The sequence below is a fragment of the Embiotoca jacksoni genome, unplaced genomic scaffold (genome assembly GCF_022577435.1).
Source record: "Embiotoca jacksoni isolate LCO1_2020_lvr unplaced genomic scaffold, fEmbJac1.0.p SCAF_46, whole genome shotgun sequence".
Lineage (NCBI taxonomy): Eukaryota > Metazoa > Chordata > Actinopteri > Embiotocidae > Embiotoca > Embiotoca jacksoni.
In genome coordinates, this window is record NW_027185399.1 from 1,714,817 (window position 1) to 1,737,063 (window position 22,247).

Genomic DNA, 22,247 nt, shown 5'->3' on the forward strand with positions numbered 1-22,247 from the left:
GTTGGTGACAAAGCTGTGAAAGATGAGCTCCATTACTTTAATTAAAACAGCTTTCAGTCATTTTGTAAAAGCTGTGGTTCACTTCTGTTTGCTAATCTCACTCTTGGCTTCGTGGGGGTTTCGTAACATCGCTTTTCAATGTATTATGAAGTTATTTTGGGGGATATAAGTTGTATTAACATTTGCAAAAAATGGAATTGTAACAAATCATTTTTTTGTATGCATTTATAATTAGGACATCTTTATTTTTTTCATTGTTGTTTGACTTTTTAAAGTTGGTTCTTTGTCTCTATTGTTGAATTTTCCACTAATTAATTGATCTATTTTGTTTTTCTTTTTTGTTTTTGTTTGGTGAGTGCCATAGTAGTTGGTCTTTTTGAAAATGACGGTTACATTTGTAGAGCTAAATCTGATTGATCTACCTTCCTATAATATGGTGGATTTGTGTCGGAACTTGTGCCAACAAGAGGGAGGAGAGGGGGGAGGAGGGGAGGAGGGGAGGAGGGGCTCTGTTTGCATCCCCAACTTGTTTCATCCATCTGCTTACTCAGTGAAGGAGCTATTAAAGGATTTAGTTAAAGCTGATGTAACTGCCCTCTTCCTGACTCAGACTGAGAGTCGGCCTTTCGATGAAGAAGCGATGTGAGTTTGTGTTGTGGATGTGGAGAACAGAATTTTTGTTTTTAAATGACATTTCAATGCATTTGCTACTTATTTAAAAAAAAAATTGAACTTATCATGTCATGATTACCGATAAACATGTCATTATAATTTATAACGTGAATAGTAATTTTAAATTTACCATTAGATGGTAAGTGAACATTCGGACTGTTTTGACGTAACTACGTCACAACGTAAGAAGTCCAATGTTTGACTCTTCAACTAATATTTATTTGTAAAAGGAAAAAAAATGTGTTTAGCTTTTGATAATTTTATTTTACCTCGAGTATTTTTGTTTATAATATTGGTAAACATTTCGACCGTGTGTTGTCCGAGCGCCGGATCTTCACTTGAACACAACGCAGTGTCAGCCAATACGTGATGACGTAGCACGTCTCATCAACCTGACGTACTCACGCTGACGCTGAAAATGCTAAGTGCTAGCTGCGAGGCTACTTTCCGTGCCGCTGCTCGCCTTCCCTGTTGTTGTTGTTGATGCCTGACGGGACACTTCCACGACACGGGTCACAAATATCAGCAAACTCATTTATTGTTAGACATAATATTCTGCAGGGCGTGTGAGTGACCGCGTCGGGGCCGTAGCCATGGCTCTGCAAGGCCCGGAGGAGCTGGGGGAGCAGGTCGAGGAGTCGGAGGACCTGGACGACCAGGACGCTAGCAGCATCTCCCCGGCCGAGGAGATCACGCTGCCCGCCGGGCCCGGAGGCGACGAGGAGCCGGAGGAGGCTCTCCTGCTGCCGTGGGACCGCTTCTCCGCCTGGCTGCACTGCATCTGCGTGGTCGGCTTCGACCTGGAGCTCGGGCAGGCGGTGGAGGTAAGCTCGGCGGATCCACCGGGAAACTCACCGAGGCTACCAAGGTCCGGAGTCAGCAGGTTCATTTGGTTTTCTAAAGGCTCCGACTAGTTCCTGGACGGAACCGCACGACCTTCTCCCCGGTCCGGTCCGGTCCGGTCCGGTTCGGTGGTTCCTTTGGTGCAGACACGTGTAACACACAGAATAGATGTATTGGACAGTATTGCTCGTGGTGTCCTGAAGTTGGTCTGATCCAGCTGCAGATCCACATCAGTCACAAACTCTTCTTGTTTTTAGTTTTGAATCCAGTTGAGTCCCGAAGCTGAACAGAACAAACACCTGTTGTCCTCTCAGGACTTTCAGCGCGTTTTGACAACAATACGTCGCATATATATGTTTATAAAAGACTAAAGCAAGTCTTCCTGTTTCACTTTCTCCAACACAAAGACTGTAGGACTTGTTTTTATTTTAATTTTAAGATTCGGCACCTTTGGGAATAAATCAGACTGCTAATAAACTTCAGAATACATTTAAATACCACAAAGGAAAAATACCTGATAGGTTAATATCAGGGCTTTGTTGTTGTTGTTGTTGTTGTTGTTTTACAAAAAAAAGTTAAAATTCTCATATTTAGTGTCAACATGAGCAACTTTTCAAAAACTTTTCCTAAATAGAATAAATAGGCAAAAATATGGTTAAAAAAAAAGTGATTTTAAATGAGTTCATATGATTAAATAATAAATTTTAAAAAAGACTGAATCTGATCAGACGTTTGTATATTTATTACTTGACGTTGCAGACGTCGTTTAAATTGATATCACTATGGTATAACATATATTGGCAATATAATTCAATACTTTTTTAAATATATTGCAGTTTTGTGTGCTAAGTTTAGGATAACTGTAAAAAAAATATATATCAAAGACCAGACATGAAATCAGAGTGGAGTCTTCAGCAAAGAAAGAAACTTTATACCAAAGTGCAGCACAGTGAGATGAGAAACTGAATTTAATGGAGGGTTGTTTGTTGGTTTGACTCCGTTTGTTCCTCCTTCTGTCCTCCAGGTCATTTATCCTCATCACTCCAAGCTGTCGGAGAAAGAGGTGAGTCAACGCTGTGACGTTTTCATAAAAGAAAAAAGGGAAGATATTTGCCACTGTTATATCAGATACATTTTTTTTTTTTTAAATAGATAATGTAGAAGTGTGATCGGCAGCTTATTTGTCCTGTTTGTGTTTGATCGCCTGCTGTTTGTTCTGAGTCACTGAATCAGCCTGTAAATTATTGTTTTGTTGTTGGTTTATCTTCCAGAAAACAAGCATCTGCTACCTTTCCTTCCCGGACTCCAACTCTGGTGAGTCTCAGCCTTTTTTTTATTTTATTTTTATTTCTCTCGTGTTTTATAATTTGAAAGTGTAAAGCTCGGCCGTACAGACGCCATAGAGACGCGACAGACATTTAAATATGAGGATTAATGCTTTCACTTTCACACAGTTTCTCCTAGAAGGTGTTCAGAATCAGAAATCCTTCGTTGTCGTTGCATAAACTGCAACGAAATGGAAAAATAATCCAAATCAGAAATAAAATAATAAAATATACGTGTGTGTTCGAAACAGTAGGGAAGCTGAAGTTTTGTGGTTCAGTCGTCTCATGTCTGGTGGTCTTGAACGCAACACGACTGCATGGAGTCTTGGTTGGTGTGTGTGTGTGTGTGTGTGTGTGTGTGTGTGTGTGTGTGTGTGTGTGTGTGTGTGTGTGTGTGAAGAGAAAAAGCCTTTTGTGTCTGGCACGGCGAGCTCAAAGCGTCTTAAACTCCGTCCGTCCGTCTCGTTCACACCCTTCACTCGTCTGTCGGAGGGTGTGTGGAGGTCACGGCGAGGTCAAATGCGACTCATCGTTTCACTTCCTACTTCCTTTTTCCTAGGAACCATTAAAAACATTTAAAAAATCAGACCAGTTCCCAGTTAAATCACAGAAAATTGATGTTTTGGTACAGTCAGTGGTAAAACTAAAGAAACTGTTGCTTGGATGGACCCGACGGCCCAGATGGTGAAAACATCTGTCAGAACATTTTGGTTCTGGAGTTCAAGAAGGAACCCGACGAGAAGAATGCGTCATACGGTCCACAAACTCGGAGCTGATTGGACTCTCTGAGAGGAACATAGCTGCATTTATGTTCTTTTGTTGTTGTTGTTGTTTTTTACTGAAAGCTTCAAACCTGGTAGTGTTTCCATGGTAACCCCTCAACATCATCATCCTCACCGTCGTCCCGTTGTGTTCCCCAGGTTGCCTCGGTGACACGCAGTTCTGCTTCCGCTTCCGCCAAGGCTCCAACAGGAAGTCGTCACTCGGCTGCTTCCTGGAAACCACCGACCGGGACGCACCGCCCTGTCTGAAGGTTGGGACACACACACACACACACACACACACACACACACACACAATCATCATCATATCAGTATTATACACGGGTCTGTAGAGATAGTACAGTGTGTGTGTGTGTGTGTGTGTGTGTGTGTGTGTGTGTGTGTGTGTGTCCTGCAGAGGGAACAGGGTCATTACTACGGTTACGTGTACTTCCGTCAGGTGCGAGACAAATCTCTGAAGAGAGGATACTTCCAGAAGGTCAGTGTTTGTTGGTTCTCACCTCTAATCACTCGCACTTAATTATTTTATAGGCTTTTAAAAAAAAAAAAAAAAAAACATTTTAAAGTCACTTAAGTTATTTTTTTCATGAAAATAGTTCAGATTTTCCACATCAGCCGAGACTGCAGGAAGACGAGATATGCACACTGAATTAGTGGAGGAGTTTGTGCAGAAAGTGTTGAATTTTATTTTAGTGACATGTTGACGCACAGCTGGATTTAATGCACATTATTCTGATTCGTCAAGTTTTTCTGCTTTCTTCTATTTTCTGTGCATTTTTAAAAATAATTTTATATTTAATATATTTTACTACCTCTATTTTTTTTTTTTATTGCTTTTCCCTGTATATGCTGCTGTAATGTAAAAATGTCCTTTTGAGGGATTAATAAAGCATCAATCAATCAATCAATCAATCAATCATTCATTCATTCATTGATTGCAAACTGTCACAAGGAAACGTTGGAGCCTTCTTAGTGTTTTTCTGACATCATGTGCTCTTAAATGATGAATCCAAACACTAATTGTTGTTGTTGTTGTTGTTGTCGTCAGTCTCTGGTCCTGATCAGTAAGCTGCCCTACGTGACGTTCTTCCACTCTCTGCTGAAGATCATGGCTCCGGAGTACTTTGAGAAACAGGAACCCTGCCTGGAGGCCGGTGAGTCCGACAGTCTGTCTGTACTTTAACTTTAATAATTATAATAGTGGATATCAAGATGTCACGTTTAATGTCTCTCCGCCTCAGGTCCTACAAAGGTTCAAAGGTCCCGACAGGAATGAGAAATAATAACTGCTACTCGTCTCATAAAACCTCAGAGAAGCTTTTAAATGAGTGCACGGTTTTTTTTTTTTTAAACACCTTAAAGTGTTAAAGTGTATATATAGTTTAACATCCCGTGTCTCATTCATCTACGTGGGGAGTTTTTTTCATTTGACTTTGAGATTCAGACCACTTTTTGTTTTTTGTTTTGTAGATTTCATTTCAAATAGACGAAGCTTCCATCAGTCTACTCTCAATAACTAAATTCAATAATCCTCCTAACTTAATGTGGAGGCTTTTTTTAATTGGACCCTCGGGCCACTGAAGACATGGTTGCCTTTTTATCACACTTCCATAAATAATAAATTGTTGTCTGTGTTTGATTGACAGCTTGTAATGACATCGACCGCTGGCCGACGCCTCATCCTGGACGAATACTCACGCTGCCGATTATGGGCGTGGTCATCAAGGTAAACACACACAAACACACAAACACACACACACACACACACATGCACACAAACACACAAACACACACACACACACACAAACACACAAACACACACACACACACACACACACACACACACACACACAAACACACACACACACACACACACACACACACACACACACACTCTCTCAGGTGGAGACCAGCAGGCGTTTTTATTTGACTTGTCTCGGTAGGTAAAGAAACGACCTCATCTTTTCCCTCTCTGTCTTCGTGTTACCTCCCTGCTAGCTTGGTAAGCTCCGTGTTTAGTCCACGCTGCTGTTGCCTAGCAACTGTGTTGTTGTTTTTTTACGGCTCGACCGCCGTCACGAGTTCCATCTGAACGCAGCGGTCAGCGACCACGCCGTCACTCAGTGTTTGATGAGCAAGCAGAGGCCGCGTTGAGTTCAGTGTTTGGAAGTGTAAATATGGACAGAAGGAATCGTGTGTCTTCGTGCCGCAGGTTCGAATCCCGACCTCTTACGACAAACCAGGAACCTCCCAGCTGGTCCAGTCGGCCCAGGTGAGCTCCCACCTTTTTCCGTTGTCGTTTATTTCAGCATTTTTACATGGAACGCGATGCGAACGTTAACGAGTGTTTCTGTTTCTCAGAGCGACAGTCTGGTGTCCATCGTGCTGCCGACCATCCACGAGGTCGACCTCTTCAGGTGAGACACGGCGTCCTCCTCCTCCACCTGCTGGTCAGTCGCGGTACTGCGGCTGAGTTATTGTTTTCTGTGACTGCTTAAAACCTGGTCAACGAAACCCCCCATCCGGACATAAATGGTTGCTATGGAGACGAGAAGTTTTCAGTTTGTGTTTCTGTAACCAGCGTAAATAGTCGTGTTAGTTATTAAAAGGTCGGTGATGGTGTTTTTGTTGCATATAATTTATCCAGGTAAAAAACATTTTTTAAAAAACACCTTCTGCTGATGTTCAGGTTCTTTTTTTTTTTACATTTTTATTCTGTCTTTTTATTACCAGCAGCCCTAAAATTACCCTTAAGGAGACAAAAAGAACCATATCTGTAAAAATAACAACACGGAAACATCACGTCTGTCCTCGACTAATAATAGTATGATGGACTATTGAAGGTTTTTTTTTGTTGTTTGATATTTTATTAAAATATATAACCTATATAAACCTAAAGCAGAGCATCTTCTGTCTCTTTCAAACCTGTCATTTCACCTGTTTGTGTCTCCGTTCCAGATGTTTCTACCCGGTGTTCTTCCACATCCAGATGCTCTGGGAGTTGGTGTTGCTAGGGGAGGCCCTCGTCGTCATGGCGCCGTCGCCAGCGGAGTCGTCGGATACGGTGCTGGCGTTGGTCAGGTGTGTCAGAGGGAGGGGTCGGCGGCAGTGATTCTCCACCCACATGTTAAAGCAAATCTGAACGTATATATTGATCAAATTAAAAGTTTATTCTGAATTTGTGACTTTATGTTCAGGAAAAACTGGACATTTAATATATAAAAAGATGTTTTTATGTCATAAATACAGTTAAAAGTAGCATTTGACGTGTTAAAGGTCTGGAAAATCATTCGGTTTCTAGACTTTCTCGTGATGTGTTGTATTTATTGGGTAATATTTTCTCTGTCTCTCTGCAGCTGCATCTCCCCGCTGCGTTACTGCAGTGACTTCCGGCCGTACTTCACCATCCACGACAGCGAGTTCAAGGAGTACACGACCAGGACTCAGGCTCCGTGAGTACCAAAAGACTTCAGAGACAATAATGGATTCAAAATGTCCAAAATATCAGTTTTTAAACTATTAACATATTCCATTATGGGAGGAAAACTTCAATTCTGTCGTAAATATAAACGCCCACCGATAGCTGTAACCTGACGGGTCCACAGGCCTGTCAATCAAACAGACACGCCCCCAAAAACACGTCTTTTTGTCTAATATTCACGATAAAGTCCTGCTGACAAAAACAACAGTTTAAATAAATAAAGTGACGTGCTGGCTCCTCCTTCTGGTCTCCGCAGGCCGTCCGTCATCCTGGGAGTCACCAATCCGTTCTTCGCCAAGACGCTGCAGCACTGGCCGCACATCATCCGCATCGGAGACATGAAGCAAGCAGGTAGAGGCTGGGACACTTGTTTGTAATTAAATAATACGCAAATGTTATATTAGTGCAGAAGTGACCTCAGAAACGAACTCTTGAGGCTCCAGTTTTTTAGGAATAACTGCTGTCTGGTGTGTCTGTAGGGGAGATGGCCAAGCAGATGAAAGTCAAGAAACTGAAAAACCTCAAAACTCTGGACTCTAAACCTGGTAAATATTCCACATTCTTCATTTTGGGTCTTTATTGTTCAGTATTAATATTATTATTTTTCAATTGCGGTATGTATGTTTTTTGTTCTGTAAGGTGTATCAGATTCTCCACCAGGGGAGCTGTTTAGTCATAGTGGGAGCATCTCCACACAGCTGCTGTTATCTCGTGTCTCTCTCTCTCTCTCTCTCTGCAGGTGTGTACACTGCATATAAGCCATTTCTCAACAAAGACGAAGAAATCATCAAGCAGCTTCAGAAGGTGAGGTGCCATCGTCTCCTCCTGACATCATCATGACATCATCACTGCGTTGTATTTTTGGAGCCGTGCAGATTTAAAAAAACGATGTTCAAATGATTTCTGGCTCCTAAAACTACAAACTCATCAATAAAACACCTGTAAAGTGTAAAATATGGGAACTTTAAATTTTGTTCTGCTACTTATTATAAAAACCGACACCAGCAGCAATACGTGGTTCTAAAAATAGATGCGAAAAATAGAAACGAGTTGCATCGCTGCGGTTTGATATGTTCGCTGTTTAACTGATGAAATGTCGATTGGTTTTTTTGTTTGTTTGTTTGTTTTACAGGGAGTTCAACAGAAAAGACCCTCAGCGGCCCAGAATGCAATTCTTCGCCGCTACTTCTTGGAGCTGACGCAGAGCTTCATCATTCCTTTGGTAACGGCCCGTCGTTTTACTCATTAGGTTCTTTTTACGAAGCCAGATCGGTTTTATTTTGTAGGAGTCGACAATTTCTACCCTCTGAAATGACCCGTGTGTGTGTGTGTGTGTGTGTGTGTGTGTGTGTGTGTGTGTGTGTGTGTGTGTGTGTGTGTGTGTGTGTGTCACAGGAGCGGTACGTGGCCAGTCTGATGCCCCTCCAGAAGTCCATCAGTCCCTGGAAGAGCCCCCCTCAGCTCCGACCGTTCATCCAGCAGGACTTCATGAAGACGCTGGAGAAAGCCGGACCTCAGCTCACGTCCCGGCTGAAGGGAGACTGGATCGGACTCTACAGGTACCGGGGGAGAGGAGAAGGGGGAGGAGGGGCTTTTATTACTCGGCTTTTGGTTGTGATTTCGTGAGCGGAGGACTTTGACTGAAGTCCTGTGTGTTGTTGTTGTTGTTTTTTGGTTTTTTAAGGCATTTCCTGAAGTCTCCCAACTTTGACGGCTGGTTCCGCAACAGGAGGCGAGAGATGACGCAGAAGCTGGAGGCGCTTCACCTGGAGGCGCTCTGCGAGGAGGTGAGGACGCAGACCGGTCCTTTCAGACTTCAGTTATGACTTTACTTTACGCTGCTAAACTTTTAAAACTCCGAGGTTCGTACGTTATCGGTCGGCCTTTGCTACCGTTTAACTACAAAATACCACAAACCCAGTTCACGCCACAGAATGATTGACAGGTCATTTTAGAGAAAGTTCATTTAACATTTCTTATTTGTCATAATCATTCATAACCGCTTCGGTAAAACCCCATTTACAAAAAAAAAAAAAAAAAAAAAGAGTGTAAAATGTAAATAAAAACCCACGCTTGATTGCAAATTGACCAAACGGAGAAACTTTCGTGTGCTTATTTTGAATTTGATGTCAGCAACACGTCTCAAACATGTTTACCACTGTGTTGCATCACCTCTTTTCTGTTTTTAAACAAAACTCTGTAAATATCTGGGAATTGGAGTTTTGAAAGTGAAATGTTGTCCCATTTTTGGGACTTTTTGCAACAGTCTGGGGTTTCCTTTTTTCCTATTTTTCGCTTCATGACGCAAAAGCTGTTTTCAGTGCTTGACGGGTTTCACAGACTGCGGTTTTCCAACTTGTTCCTGAGCCCATGCAGTGATATCCACGACAGAATTGTGTCTGTTCTTAAATTCGGTGCTGCAGAATTTAGTGTTTGATGAAGTCATGAAATGTATTTATTTACAGATTCGTGAGAACCGTCCGGACTTCCTGTGTCTCATTCATGTTTGTGTTTGTAGGATCTGCAGCAGAGGATCCAGAAGCACACGGAGGTCGAAGCCGTGGATCTGGTTCTGAAGCTCAAAGACAAACTGGTCAGTACCAACAAGTACTACAACAAATACTACTGTTTCTACTGCTGATATTAGTACTTCTACTATTACTATCTTTTACTAGCTGCTCGTACTCTTGTTAATGCGACTGATATGGATGCAACTAGTACTATTTTTATTGCACACGACTTACAGCAGCAGCCGCTAGTGATACCACTGCTAGTACTACTACTAGTACTACTACTAGTACTACTGGTTTTACTTCTGGGACGGGTGGTGCTATGACCCAGAAAAATAACTTGTGTATTTATAAAAAGTAAAACTGTAAGATAGCAGCGACCACGACAGTAAATCCTCGGGTATTTCTCACCGTTTCATTAATATGTTGTAATATGATGTCACGTGATCGTTGATGATGTCACGTGATCGTTGATGATGTCACGGCGCTCTCTGCTGCAGACTCAGGCGGAGAGGGAGCAGCTGCCGGTGCGTCCGGGGACTCTGGCCAAGCTGACGGAGCACATCGAGGCCGTGATCCTGGCCTTACCGGAGGACCTGCAGGGGATCCTCCACAAGCCCTCCACGCCCTGACCTTTGACCCCGTCGGCCGCGGCGCTAACCGCCAGTGTGAGCTTGTTCTAAAGTTTCGTCGGTGGCGGGTCGTCGAGGCTCCTCCCGGCGGCGGGCGGACGCCCCGGTTGGAGGTCTGCTCGGGTCCGGCCTGGAAAGCACACGGCGACTTCTTGGGTTCACACGACGTCCATCCAGCTTCGGTTCTGTTTACTTCTTCTCCGCCGGCGCTGCGGCGCCTCGGCGGTCGTCACGGCGACGTCTCCCGAGGGTTTAAAAAAAAAAAAAAAAAAAAAAAAACTACGGAAAACTCCTCACTGCGTATGAAAAGCAGCGCTCCATTCTGACTCGTCAGGTTTTGTGTCCGTTTTAGTTACCAAAAGGTCGGTTTGAGCCCGCGGTGCAAAAAAGGTACAGGGACCCCCCCCCCCCCCCCCCCCCCCCCCCCCATGACCTTTGACCTTCTGCATTTTTATCTCTTATTATTTGGGGGTTTTTAAAATGAAGGTGGAGTTAACAAAAAAAAAAGTGCCCTTCATCGCTAACTGGACCAACGTGCTCATCGCACACACACACACACACACACACACACACACACACACACACACACACACACACACACACACACTTTTATGCAAACCAAGTGAACCGAGCGGTGCTTTATAATTAACACACTCAGCATTAAGCACCAGCGATCTTATGCTGACCGTCGACGCAGCTCTCGTCTCGCGTCCCTCCACCAACGTCACGTGACCTCTCAGTGGCCAATCACAGCCGTCGGGGAATGTGTCGTCGTGGTTTGTCTGAGGACTGAATCCAGAACTTGTGTGTCACTGTTGTTGTTGTTGTTGTTGTTGTTGTGTGAAAACCTGTTTTCAATTCGCCTGATTGATTCTGAGCTCGTCTAAACAAAACAAAAAAATCCTCATCGTGACACAAAAAGATGAGATACTAAGTCAAATTAAATTTAATTTAAAATGATGAAACACTAAAGTCAGACTAAAACTATAATTGAGATTTTAAATCAAAATGTTTGATGTTTGTTTTTTTTCTAGTGAAACCTTAAATGCAATAAAAGTTCTTTCACGTTGTTTTCACAGCAGCGACGTGAGAAAAATGTTTTAAAATAACAAAATCCAGCGAGTGTAAAAACTCTTCTAACAGAATTAGTTCGGGCCTTAAATCGTCTGATGTTTTGTCTTTTAAATCTTTTGTGCTGCGTTGTTTTAACTAAAATAAGATTGGAGTCGTTTCTCACCCAGCGGACGCGTTTGTTCCAGTAAAGTCTGATTTTTACACTTCAGACGTGTTGAATGACGGAAAACGTTTCGACTCCATTTAACTTCGGAGAAAACAGTTGACGATGAAATGTCTCTCGGTACTTATTTCAGTGAATGTAAAAATACGTATGAGCTGGGCGTTGCCACGGTAACGGTGTCGCCTGTCGCCGAGGAAATTCAGTCGCCCGAAGACGTTTTTTAACGTATCAATGAGCCTTAAAGTCCCTCCGAAGCTAACGTCCTGTTTCAGTCTCGTCTCTCTGGTCTTTATTTTGGCTAAACTCTCATTTAATAACACGATTTTTAAACTGCAGTTAAAACAAAACGCTGAAGTTAAAGTGTTTTTTACACACGACGAACCGTCAAACCTTGTTCACGAAGTTCCTGACGGCAGTTATAGACGGACGTGTTCGGAGAAATCCAACCTTTCTACCAGATCGGCACACTACGGACCAAAATATGGACTTAAATATGGAATCAAATTTCTGCCAAGAATTTATTTTTTTTATTAATATGCATTATAAAAAAGAATTAAAAAAATAGAATCACAATTTCGATGTATCAGCATAATTTTGCTTTCGTAAATATCACTGTTGGTTAATTACTTAAAGGTTTAACTAACATAAAAAATTCACTATTTTTGTCTGACATATTTTTGTATCTTTACACAGAAAATGTAAATAAATTTCAACTTAAAATCTAAATCAAGATTTGGATTTGTTTAATTGTTTTGACAAACTTTGAGTTGGTACAATTTATTTTTACTGAGTAAATGTCAGTTTTGATTCGGTTCATAATATTGAAGTCTCAACTTAATTTTAAGACTTATTGAGTCATAATTTTGACTGTAAATCTGTTATTTTGGACCTAAAAATTTGACTGTTATAATTTTGGTTTATCAAGTCTATATGATTTATTAAGTCCAAAAGTAATAAATGATTATGACTCAGATTGTCAAACATTTGACTTAATATTTTATTTGTCATTTAAGGCCTGTTTAATTTTTTTCTGGCACAAATGTGATTCCATATTTGAACTATAAGCCTTCACTAACCTGCATTAAATAAATAAAAACTGTTAACCTGACAACTGACAGTCAGAAAAAAAAGCAGACTTGACGAAATTCAGCCGAAGAGGCCCAACGAACGTTTTTTGTTTTACAAAATGGAAGAAAAATAAAACGACACTACGAGGAATGTTTTAAACTGATGTCGGAGCAGCTTTTTATGATTCGGGTTAAAACGAAGTCGGTGCCTTACAGGAACGAGAGCGCAACCAATGGCCTGAAGTCGGTTTCCTGTAGAGATGCCGAGACCGGTGCTTTTTCATTTTTACACTAAATTGACTTTTCTTATAAAAATGAAACTCTGTTGACCGTCAGATGAAACAACACGGCTGAAACCTGTTTTAAAGCTTTTTTTAAACATGAAATTTCAAATCTAATGAGAAATAGTAACCGAACATTTTAATCAAAGTCAAAAACTATTTAATCCCAAATTCTTCCTTGCGATTTAAATATATGCATTTGACTCCCTGGACCTCCGTAACACACAAACTTTATGCATTTTTTTAGATTTTATCTTGATTAAGTTACAATAATGACCGTTAAAGAATGTATTTGTACTAAAATCGACGGCTCCTTCTGTTAATTGAGATCTCGTACTTCCTCTTCTAGAAGTCTGAGGAAGACGTGAAGCAGGTCATGTGACCTTTGACTCTCGTCACATAACGTTGATGAATTTTGAATAAAGCCCATCTGCTTTTTCCACGGTTGTGACCAGTTGGATTAAATAGTTTAATTAAAAATAAATCCCCCCCCCCAAAAAATAAAGGAAAAATTGGCACCACACATCCGTCAAAACACGTTAACTACGACTTTTTGTGTAACTTGTTAGTTGTTTTGATTTAAGGTTTAAGGTTGTTCAGCTTAAAATGTTCAATAAAAAAAACAAAACCGAAAGTAAAACATGCAAAACCGTCAGTTTGGTCAGTGAAATTAAAATGACGACTGAAAGCTTCTTCAGCTCTGATTGATTTTAAAATATAAACATTCCTGTTCACGTAATAATACAACAGCAATAACTGTTAAACAGGTTGTTCACTTATTATGGCTGTTTATGTAACTACTGTGGTTATTATGGACATTTTCAGAGATTAAATAACTGACTTTTTTTTTTTTTTTTCTAAAAGTAAAGTTAGTGGTGAGTTGCATCTGCACATACAATAACATGATGTTTGAATTTAAAAATATAAATTTCTTTTTTTTTTGTCAATGCTTTGAAATTTGCCTCTTTTTTTTGTCAAGCAGATAATTGTAAAGAAAAAAAATAATGTTCTGTTTGGAAAAACCTGTGACATCTGGTTGTTGGGCAACCATGTAAGTTTTATATTTGTAAAAAAAAAAAATATATATATATATATTTTACAACTTTGAATTTTTTATGGAGGGCTATTCTCATATTCCACTCTGTAGAGAATTAGAGGTTTTTGTACATAAAGGTGTAAAAAGTGAACCGGAGGCCCGCTTATGAGGACATACGACAGTTATTTTGCTTACGACGGATGTCTTATTAAATAGAGATATTAATAAGAGTTACTCGATTGTAATTTTAATCATGTTGTTGTTGAGGCACTGGAACATTTTGAATTTGTCGTGTTTTTGCTAACAGACACTGAAATGTGAGGTTGTGTTTTTTATTGACTCTGGAAACATCTTGTTAACATTGGCCCTAATTGTAAACGACGGTGTGTAATATAATGTAACTTAAGAAACCATATTCCCTGAAAGTATTGATAATGAGCACCCACAGAGTTAATTTGAATAATATGTACAAAAAACAGGGTTTTCCCTGAGTTTGCAGTTTCCCATGTATTTGATGGGTTGTTTAAAGGCTCCTCCCCCAAGAAAATGTGACAATTTTAAATTAGAAATATCTTCTTTTTTTTTGTCATATTTTCACCATATCTGTGTGAACTTTTCCAAAAATTTGGAAAAGCTTTGGCTGGTCATAAATAAAAAATAACCAAAAAGCTTTAAGAGGCAAACGGCAAATAATGCAATACACCTAGCGGTCCACCAGAGGGTAGCGTGTCTTCTTGACGATCGAACATGAAACGGGTCACGTTGAGGCGTAGATTTGAACCCAGAAGGTGAAAGTTGGAGTCCAATAACATGGATTTCTTGTACATTTGTTGCGTAGCTTTAATCTCGCGTTTCTGTTTTTCCGATTCGTAACCACGTGTTAACGACAAACCCACTTTTTTAAAGCATTTTGTCACGTAAACGTGTCTGAGAGGGAAAAATAAACCGCAGATTCTGAATGTCAACAAAAGCTACTCGAAACACACGCAGCCGTTACGCCGTCACTGTTTTTGTTTTTATTGAAGCCATAACCACTACGCTAAATTACCATGACAACCTGAGGGACTCTAGTTTTAATAAACCTATCGATAAGAAGCGTTTTGAGGAAAGTCACGAAATTATTCTGTTGACCTACATTCACTTTTTTTTATTTTTTCATTAGAATTTTATGTTAATGTTATTGAATTTATTTTTGAGTGTCTTGTTTTGCTTCTGATTGATTCAGTATTATAATAAAAAAGAATTCCCACAGCAGCCATTTTGAACATTTGTGAAGTTTTATCTTGATATCTCTGTGCTAACGCGGCTAACAAAGATAAGCACGTAGAAAGCTCGTCACAATTTAAAAAAACAAAACAACAACAAAAACAGGCTCCAACTCTCCAGAAGGAAAATAGTTTCATATTTTAATATATTAGCCCACAGCTAACGGTAGCTGGTGTTAGCTTGCTCTCCATAGAGGTAGCTAGGTTCTTGTACTGTGGTAAGCTAAGCTAGCTGTGACAGTAGCTTTCTTTTTCTTGTCTTTTCAATAGTTTCTGATCAAGTCTTTCAAAAATGCTGCTGTGAGGATGTTTGACGGGTGGCGCCACTGCCCTCCATTCATTTCTGTTTTGTTTGATGGTTTTCTGTGATTAAACGGACGGTTTCAACGACTGACGGCTGGTCTGTTGTTTTTACGGCGTTCGCTGGAGGTTTTGTGTTTCTGTGAAAATAATTTTAAAAAAAAGTTCAAAAATTGCACGTGAATTTTTCAAAACATTTGCTTCAAACCTTTCTACCTTTCTCAGCTGTCGGGCTTTTGGCAAAACAAAATACAAAAAAAAATCAAATCATACATGTGATTTTTTTATTTCCTTTTCTAATGAGTGATGTTCGTTTCCTCAGACAGAAAACATGTAAGTATCTCCCACCAAATGGAGAACTGTTCCTCTGCTTTCTTGATTTTAATAATACACAAAAGTAAAGTTACAAATCAGTAAAAAGAATTGGCTTGAAGATTTTACTTGTTACTGGTGCTAGTTTGTTGTAAATACAATCGCACCCTTAAATCAAAAGATTGTATTAATTGTTAATCACTGCTGATAAATTACTGATTCTTTTAATTCTTTGCTGATCATCTTTTTTTTTCTCCACAGATCTCCCTGTTACGTTCACATTAAATCAGCTTTCCCTTCTTCGTTTATCATTACTACTTCATTCATGAAAAGCTTCCCGGGCTTCTCGTCCTCCTTCAGGTCGCGACCTCGAGCCTTTCGGCCAATCAGCTGCTTCCCCTGCAGCTCGTAGGTGTCCTCCAGCAGCCCGAGCCGTCCGAGAGAGTAGTTGATGTTGGACCAGGTGAGCACGGAGCCAGAGTTCCTACAAACACAAACGCACACTTTATACGTAGAAAGATGGATTTAAAACGACGTTATAAACCTTCTAATACTGAAATATTCCATTATAAATAAATCAGGCTTTTTTTTTTTTTTTTTCCACTTTAAGTGTTTTTACTGAAAACGCAGGCATCAAATGTCATTAAAATAAAAAGTTATAACCCACAAAACTTTAACATTTTAAAGATATTAAAAAAATATGTTTTAAAGATATTAAGAAAATATAATTAAAACATTTTTTTAGACTTGAAATGAACTTTGCAGTAAAGAAGACATCTTTTTTGTTATATAAATATTTTTAAACACATTTCCAGGGTTAAAACAAGTGTTTACTCCACAAAGTAATATTAATACCCAGTCTTAGATCTTTTATTAATATATTTCTTAATGGCCCAAAAAACTAGTTTAAGTTTCCACATTAAACTATAACTGACTTCTTAACTAGTTTTTTTATGTCATAAAATTGTTGTTTCCTCTTTCAGTCTTTAAGTGTCAAACTCTGCCCGCGCACACACACACACACACACACACACACACACACACACACACACACACACACACACACACACACACACAGTGCGTCATACCTGAAGTAAACTCTGTACAAAAACCTTTGGACCTCTTTGTAGCGGAGAGGATAATCCCACACCTGGACGTCTGTCACCTGACCATCAAAACCTGGAAACGTCATCACGTGCTCACCTGCCCACACATACTGGACACACACACACACACACACACACACACACACACACACACACACACACACACACACACACACACACACACACACACACACACACACACACACACACACACACACACACACATCAAACAGATAATATTAGAGACGATGATGAAGATTACACTGTGGAATTCATTCGTCTGCTAAAATGATGGATTTATGATTCAGGAACTTTTAAAATTGACGTGACTTTTATAAACCGGTTTAGATTTAGGCTCCGCCCTCACCCTATAAGACATCAACTTCCTGATGCTCATGTTCGATCCGCTGAACACCTGGGCCACCTGCTTCCTGGTGTCCACGGTGAGGCAGACGCTGGTCCAGATGTCTTGTCCCGGGTAGGACCACATCCTGATGTTGGGTTTCAGGCGGAGGGAGTTGTAATTGTTAAATGTCAGAGTATACGAGGAGGGGTATGATACTTGCAGGCTCAAAGGGGTTTTGGATGGACTGAGGGTGAAGATTGTGGGGGAACTTGTTTCCAGAAAGTCAGTGATGTAACGCAGACACACGGAGACACCTGCAGGGTCACACGGAGACAACTGGTTCATTAATACAACAACCAAAAGTCTTTCCTGAACATACCCAGAAAAAACCTTCATCATGACTGAGTTATTCATTCCTGGGAAAACAAGAAGTAAACTCACTATTTACAGATATTATTAATATGAGCATTTTGCCACACAAACATCCGATATGACTTTTTTTATTTCTAATTTGATTGGAAATGTAAAAAAAAATGGTGTTGTTTCATTTAAAGTGTGGTTAGTAGCAGATGAGAATAATCTGAGAGACGCCTGCTATCAAATAAACTCAAAACAACCTCAGAGACACAAAACATCCACAGAGATGCAAAACAACTTCAAAAAGAGGCAAAACAACCAGAGACATAAAAACAACAACAAACAAACTCAAAATAAACACAAACAAACTCAAAACAACCTCAAAGAGACACAAAACATTCGCAGAGATGCAAAACAACTTCAGAAAGAGGCAAAACAACCAGAGAGACATAAAAACAACAACAAACAAACTCAAAATAAACACAAACAAACTCAAAACAACCTCAAAGAGACACAAAACATCCACAGAGGTGCAAAACAACTTCAGAAAGAGGCAAAACAACCAGAGAGACATAAAAACAACAACAAACAAACTCAAAATAAACACAAACAAACTCAAAACAACCTCAAAGAGACACAAAACATTCGCAGAGGTACAAAACAACTTCAGAAAGAGGCAAAACAACCAGAGAGACATTAAAAACAACAACAAACAAACTCAAAATAAACACAAACAAACTCAAAACAACCTAAAAGAGACACAAAACATCCACAGAGATGCAAAACAACTTCAGAAAGAGGCAAAACAACCAGAGAGACATAAAAACAACAACAAACAAACACAAAACAAACACAAACAAACTAAAAACAACTTAAAAGGGACACAAAACAATGTACTTGCACAATGCACTCACCTCTAGTGGGAGGCGCGGTGGTTGTGTAGGGTGTGGTGGTACTGTAGGGTGTGGTGGTTCTGTAGGGTTTGGTGGTTCTGGTGGTTCTGTAGGGTGTGGTGGTGGTACTGTAGGGTGTGGTGGTACTGTAGGGTGTGGTGGTTCTGTAGGGTGTGGTGGTACTGTAGGGTGTGGTGGTTCTGGTGGTTCTGTAAGGTGTGGGGGTTCTGTAGGGTGTGGTGGTTCTAGTGGTTCTGTAGGGTGTGGTGGTTCTGTAGGGTGTGGTGGTACTGTAGGGTGTGGTGGTTCTGTAGGGTGTGGTGGTTCTGGTGGTTCTGTAGGGTGTGGTGGTACTGTAGGGTGTGGTGGTTCTATAGGGTGTGGTGGTTCTAGTGGTTCTGTAGGGTGTGGTGGTTCTGTAGGGTGTGGTGGTACTGTAGGGTGTGGTGGTTCTGGTGGTTCTGTAGGGTGTGGTGGTGGTTCTGTAGGGTGTGGTGGTGGTTCTGTAGGGTGTGGAAGAACTGTAGGGTGTGGTGGTTCTATAGGGTGTGGTGGTTCTGGTGGTTCTGTAGGGTGTGGTGGTGGTTCTGTAGGGTGTGGAGGAACTGTAGGGTGTGGTGGTTCTGTAGGGTGTGGTGGTACTGTAGGGTGTGGTGGTCCTGGTGGTTCTGTAGGGTGTGGTGGTACTGTAGGGTGTGGTGGTTCTGTAGGGTGTGGTGGTTCTGGTGGTTCTGTAGGGTGTGGTGGTGGTTCTGTAGGGTGTGGTGGTGGTTCTGTAGGGTGTGGAGGAACTGTAGGGTGTGGTGGTTCTGGTGGTTCTGTAGGGTGTGGTGGTTCTGGTGGTTCTGTAGGGTGTGGAGGAACTGTAGGGTGTGGTGGTTCTGTAGGGTGTGGTGATACTGTAGGGTGTGGAGGAACTGTAGGGTGTCGTGGTTCTGGTGGTTCTGTAGGGTGTGGTGGTTCTGGTGGTTCTGTAGGGTGTGGTGGTGGTTCTGTAGGGGTATTCACTGGTTGGGTTGGTGGTACTGAAGGCTGGAAAGGCATTAGGGTCGTAGAAAGTCACCTGTCCTCCATAGCGAGACAAAGTGAACATCTTTCCTGATAAATCGACTCCATGACGACCTGAGGACGGAAACACGAAGACACAAATCAGCGTAAAACCTCGTCGGGGCGGCCGAGTTTTCTGAGTTCCTGATGACTGACGTGTAGAATCGAACCGAGAAGTCGCCGCTGACCACATTTTATTATTTGTTTTACAAAGTTGACACATTTTCTGCAACTTTTTTCTAAATCTCCGAGCTAAATACTCGACTTTTTACTCCACTACATTGGTCAGAAATTGTAGTTTTTCTACCCTTTCACATATCTCCAATTTTTTTACAATATTTTTTGATAAACTGAAGGATTTAATTTGTTCTTTCAGAGACTGACATTTTTTACTGTTTTGACAAATTTGCTGTTTTTCTGATCTTTTTAGAGATACGTGGTTCTTACAGAACAAAGACGATCTTGTGATGCATTTCTGTGCATTAAACTAACAAAGAGAACATAAAGTAGTTAAAAATCAGCACTTAAAAATGCAGTAATATGAATTCAAAAACATTATAACTGACAGGAAGCATTTCCCAACGTGTACTTTTACTTTTGATACTTTTAAATACTCAAGGAAGGATTTGAACGCAGGACTTTTAACTTGTAGTGGAGTATTTATTACTTTGATTTGAGTAAAAAAACATAAATGAACTGAGCAGACACAAGATGGGGACATTTTACAGCTCATACTTTTACTTTGGTCACAGCTTCAGAGCAGGATTTGAGTTGTAACGAAGTATTTTCATGTTTCATTAGTATTTAAAAAAATAAATAAATAAAAGAGTACTTCCGGTCTGACTTGATTAAAGTGTGTGTGTGCAGCTACCTGTTGGTGTCCATGCAGCTTCGTCAGCTGCTGCCGGTTCGGTTGTTTGTTCGATACTCGTGACAACGAACAACGCTGACATGAAGACCGTCACCATGGTAACAAAAAGCAGTGACCTCATCTTCTTCATCTTCATCTCTGATGCCGGTGTCCAGGTGAAAGCGTCCCACTTGTCCCCGCTGTGTTGGACGCGTCCGTCTGTCAGCACTTAAAAATGCAGTAATATGAATTCAACAGTTTCCTCTCCGAGCAGCTCGTCTACTTTTGGTTTCATGTCTGGAAATAGAAATTACCCCCCCCCCCCCCCCCTAGCCCCGCCCCCACCCTGTGATTTCACTGAACCATGGACAAAAACAGAGTCTGGATCAGTGTTGAGTTCATGTCCTCTGAGGTTTTGTTTTGTTTTGTTGTTGTTGTTGTTGTTGTTTTTTAGGGGGGGGGAGGTTTGGGGGGGGGGGGATTTGAGGTATGAATACAGCATATAACAGAAAAGTTAACAAATAAATGATCTCTAATTATCTCTATTATCCGTATCTCTAAATCTCTGCGAGAACTTCTCCTTTCTCTGATGCAAACCACAGAAAACCAGAACTAAACTGAGCATTGAACAACTCTGTCGATGAGCCTCAAATCTTTCACATCCTCAAAATCTGCCGTAGGTCAGAGGTCAACGGAACATTTTGTCCCACGTTTTACAGCGTCCAAACTTTTTTTGTTGGAAACAGGATTGTATATATCAGCATGTATTTATTGTTAGAATAACAATAAATACAAAATAAATACAAAATTCTGCAGAAATTGAAGAAATGGTTTAAATATCAGGGAGTTGATGATTGTCTCGACTTTAGTGCTTAAAGGCTTTATTTATAACAATAATGAACTTGGTTTTGTAAAGCAACTTTCATACAAGAAATGCAGCTCAAAGTCCTCTAATGCAAGAAATGTACATGGAGTGCTTCACATTATAAATGAACACAAACACATGTTAAAAGAAAAAGAAATATAATGCAGATAGGAACAGACAAATACATCCACTATAATGTTTAACATACACACTTTCTTTATGTGTTAACTGATGTTTTTGTCAATAACTGTTGGAGCCAAAATGGCGTTTTCATGTTTCTAAAGACGCCACTAGGGGGCAGTAAACATGCAGGTGAAGAGTCACGTCACACAGTCAGGTAATAATCAGACACAGGTGTGTGTGTGTGTGGCCTCCTTGTGACGGTTTTTACTCATTTAAAACAAAGTCAATGCCACAAAACAAAAGTTTATTTTAAATGTTACAGAAGTACAAACTCAGCAAAGGAGAAATACAGCTGCAGCGAGAAAGAAGCGGCAAAATTAAAAGGTATTAACATTAGAAAAATCCTCCAAAGGCAAAACTTTACTGAAGTAAAAGTTTTTATCAGCAAACTTAAAATATCAGAAGTAAAGTTAAAAAAAAAAACTGACAATGTTTTACTGTTGTGTGTGTGTGTGTGTGTGTGTGTGTGTGTATATATATATATATATATATATGTATATATATATATATATATATATATATACTACTGCTGCATCAACAAGCCTTTTGTTTAAGGCTGTGCTCATTTTAATTTCTTTGTTGGTTAGATTATCCTACATTATTGCATCATATCCCTCATTGTTGCTGTTTTCATCTCTGAAATGTCAACAAGCTCAGAAAATCAAAATCATTTCCATCTGATCCAAGACGGTTTTTAAATTGTTTATTTAGCTCACAAAGGAGGAGATTTTTAATCCCTCACTTTATTATAAAAATCCAAAATCACCAAATTTTGGAGATGCATGTTTTTTAATGTACAGGGACAATATGAAGTAGCCTAACTAAAGTTGTCAATAAAAAGTACAGTTTGCCTCTGA

General features: G+C 40.3%; 2 protein-coding genes across 2 annotated transcripts; one reads left to right on the forward strand and one right to left on the reverse strand.

Annotated features, from left to right (window-relative positions):
• The first annotated feature begins 979 nt into the window (after positions 1-979).
• On the forward strand, positions 980-10,651 carry dennd6aa (DENN/MADD domain containing 6Aa). The gene is made up of 19 exons (XM_069169578.1): positions 980-1,496; positions 2,540-2,578; positions 2,787-2,829; positions 3,761-3,873; positions 4,020-4,100; positions 4,671-4,776; positions 5,269-5,348; positions 5,835-5,894; positions 5,984-6,039; positions 6,581-6,703; positions 6,979-7,074; positions 7,360-7,454; positions 7,583-7,648; positions 7,843-7,907; positions 8,236-8,325; positions 8,499-8,662; positions 8,788-8,890; positions 9,622-9,696; positions 10,114-10,651. The coding sequence occupies exons 1-19, from the start codon at positions 1,266-1,268 to the stop codon at positions 10,243-10,245; spliced, it is 1,818 nt and encodes a 605-aa protein (XP_069025679.1). The 5' UTR covers positions 980-1,265; the 3' UTR covers positions 10,246-10,651.
• Positions 10,652-12,977: 2,326 nt separating this feature from the next.
• On the reverse strand, positions 12,978-20,560 carry LOC138210424 (soluble scavenger receptor cysteine-rich domain-containing protein SSC5D-like). Its single transcript, XM_069169577.1, has 5 exons — positions 20,364-20,560; positions 18,467-19,567; positions 17,217-17,509; positions 16,832-16,959; positions 12,978-16,227 (listed from the first exon to the last, which is right to left on the reverse strand). Exons 1-5 carry the CDS (start codon positions 20,497-20,499, stop codon positions 16,020-16,022), a joined length of 1,866 nt encoding a protein of 621 aa, XP_069025678.1. The 5' UTR covers positions 20,500-20,560; the 3' UTR covers positions 12,978-16,019.
• Positions 20,561-22,247: the final 1,687 nt, after the last annotated feature.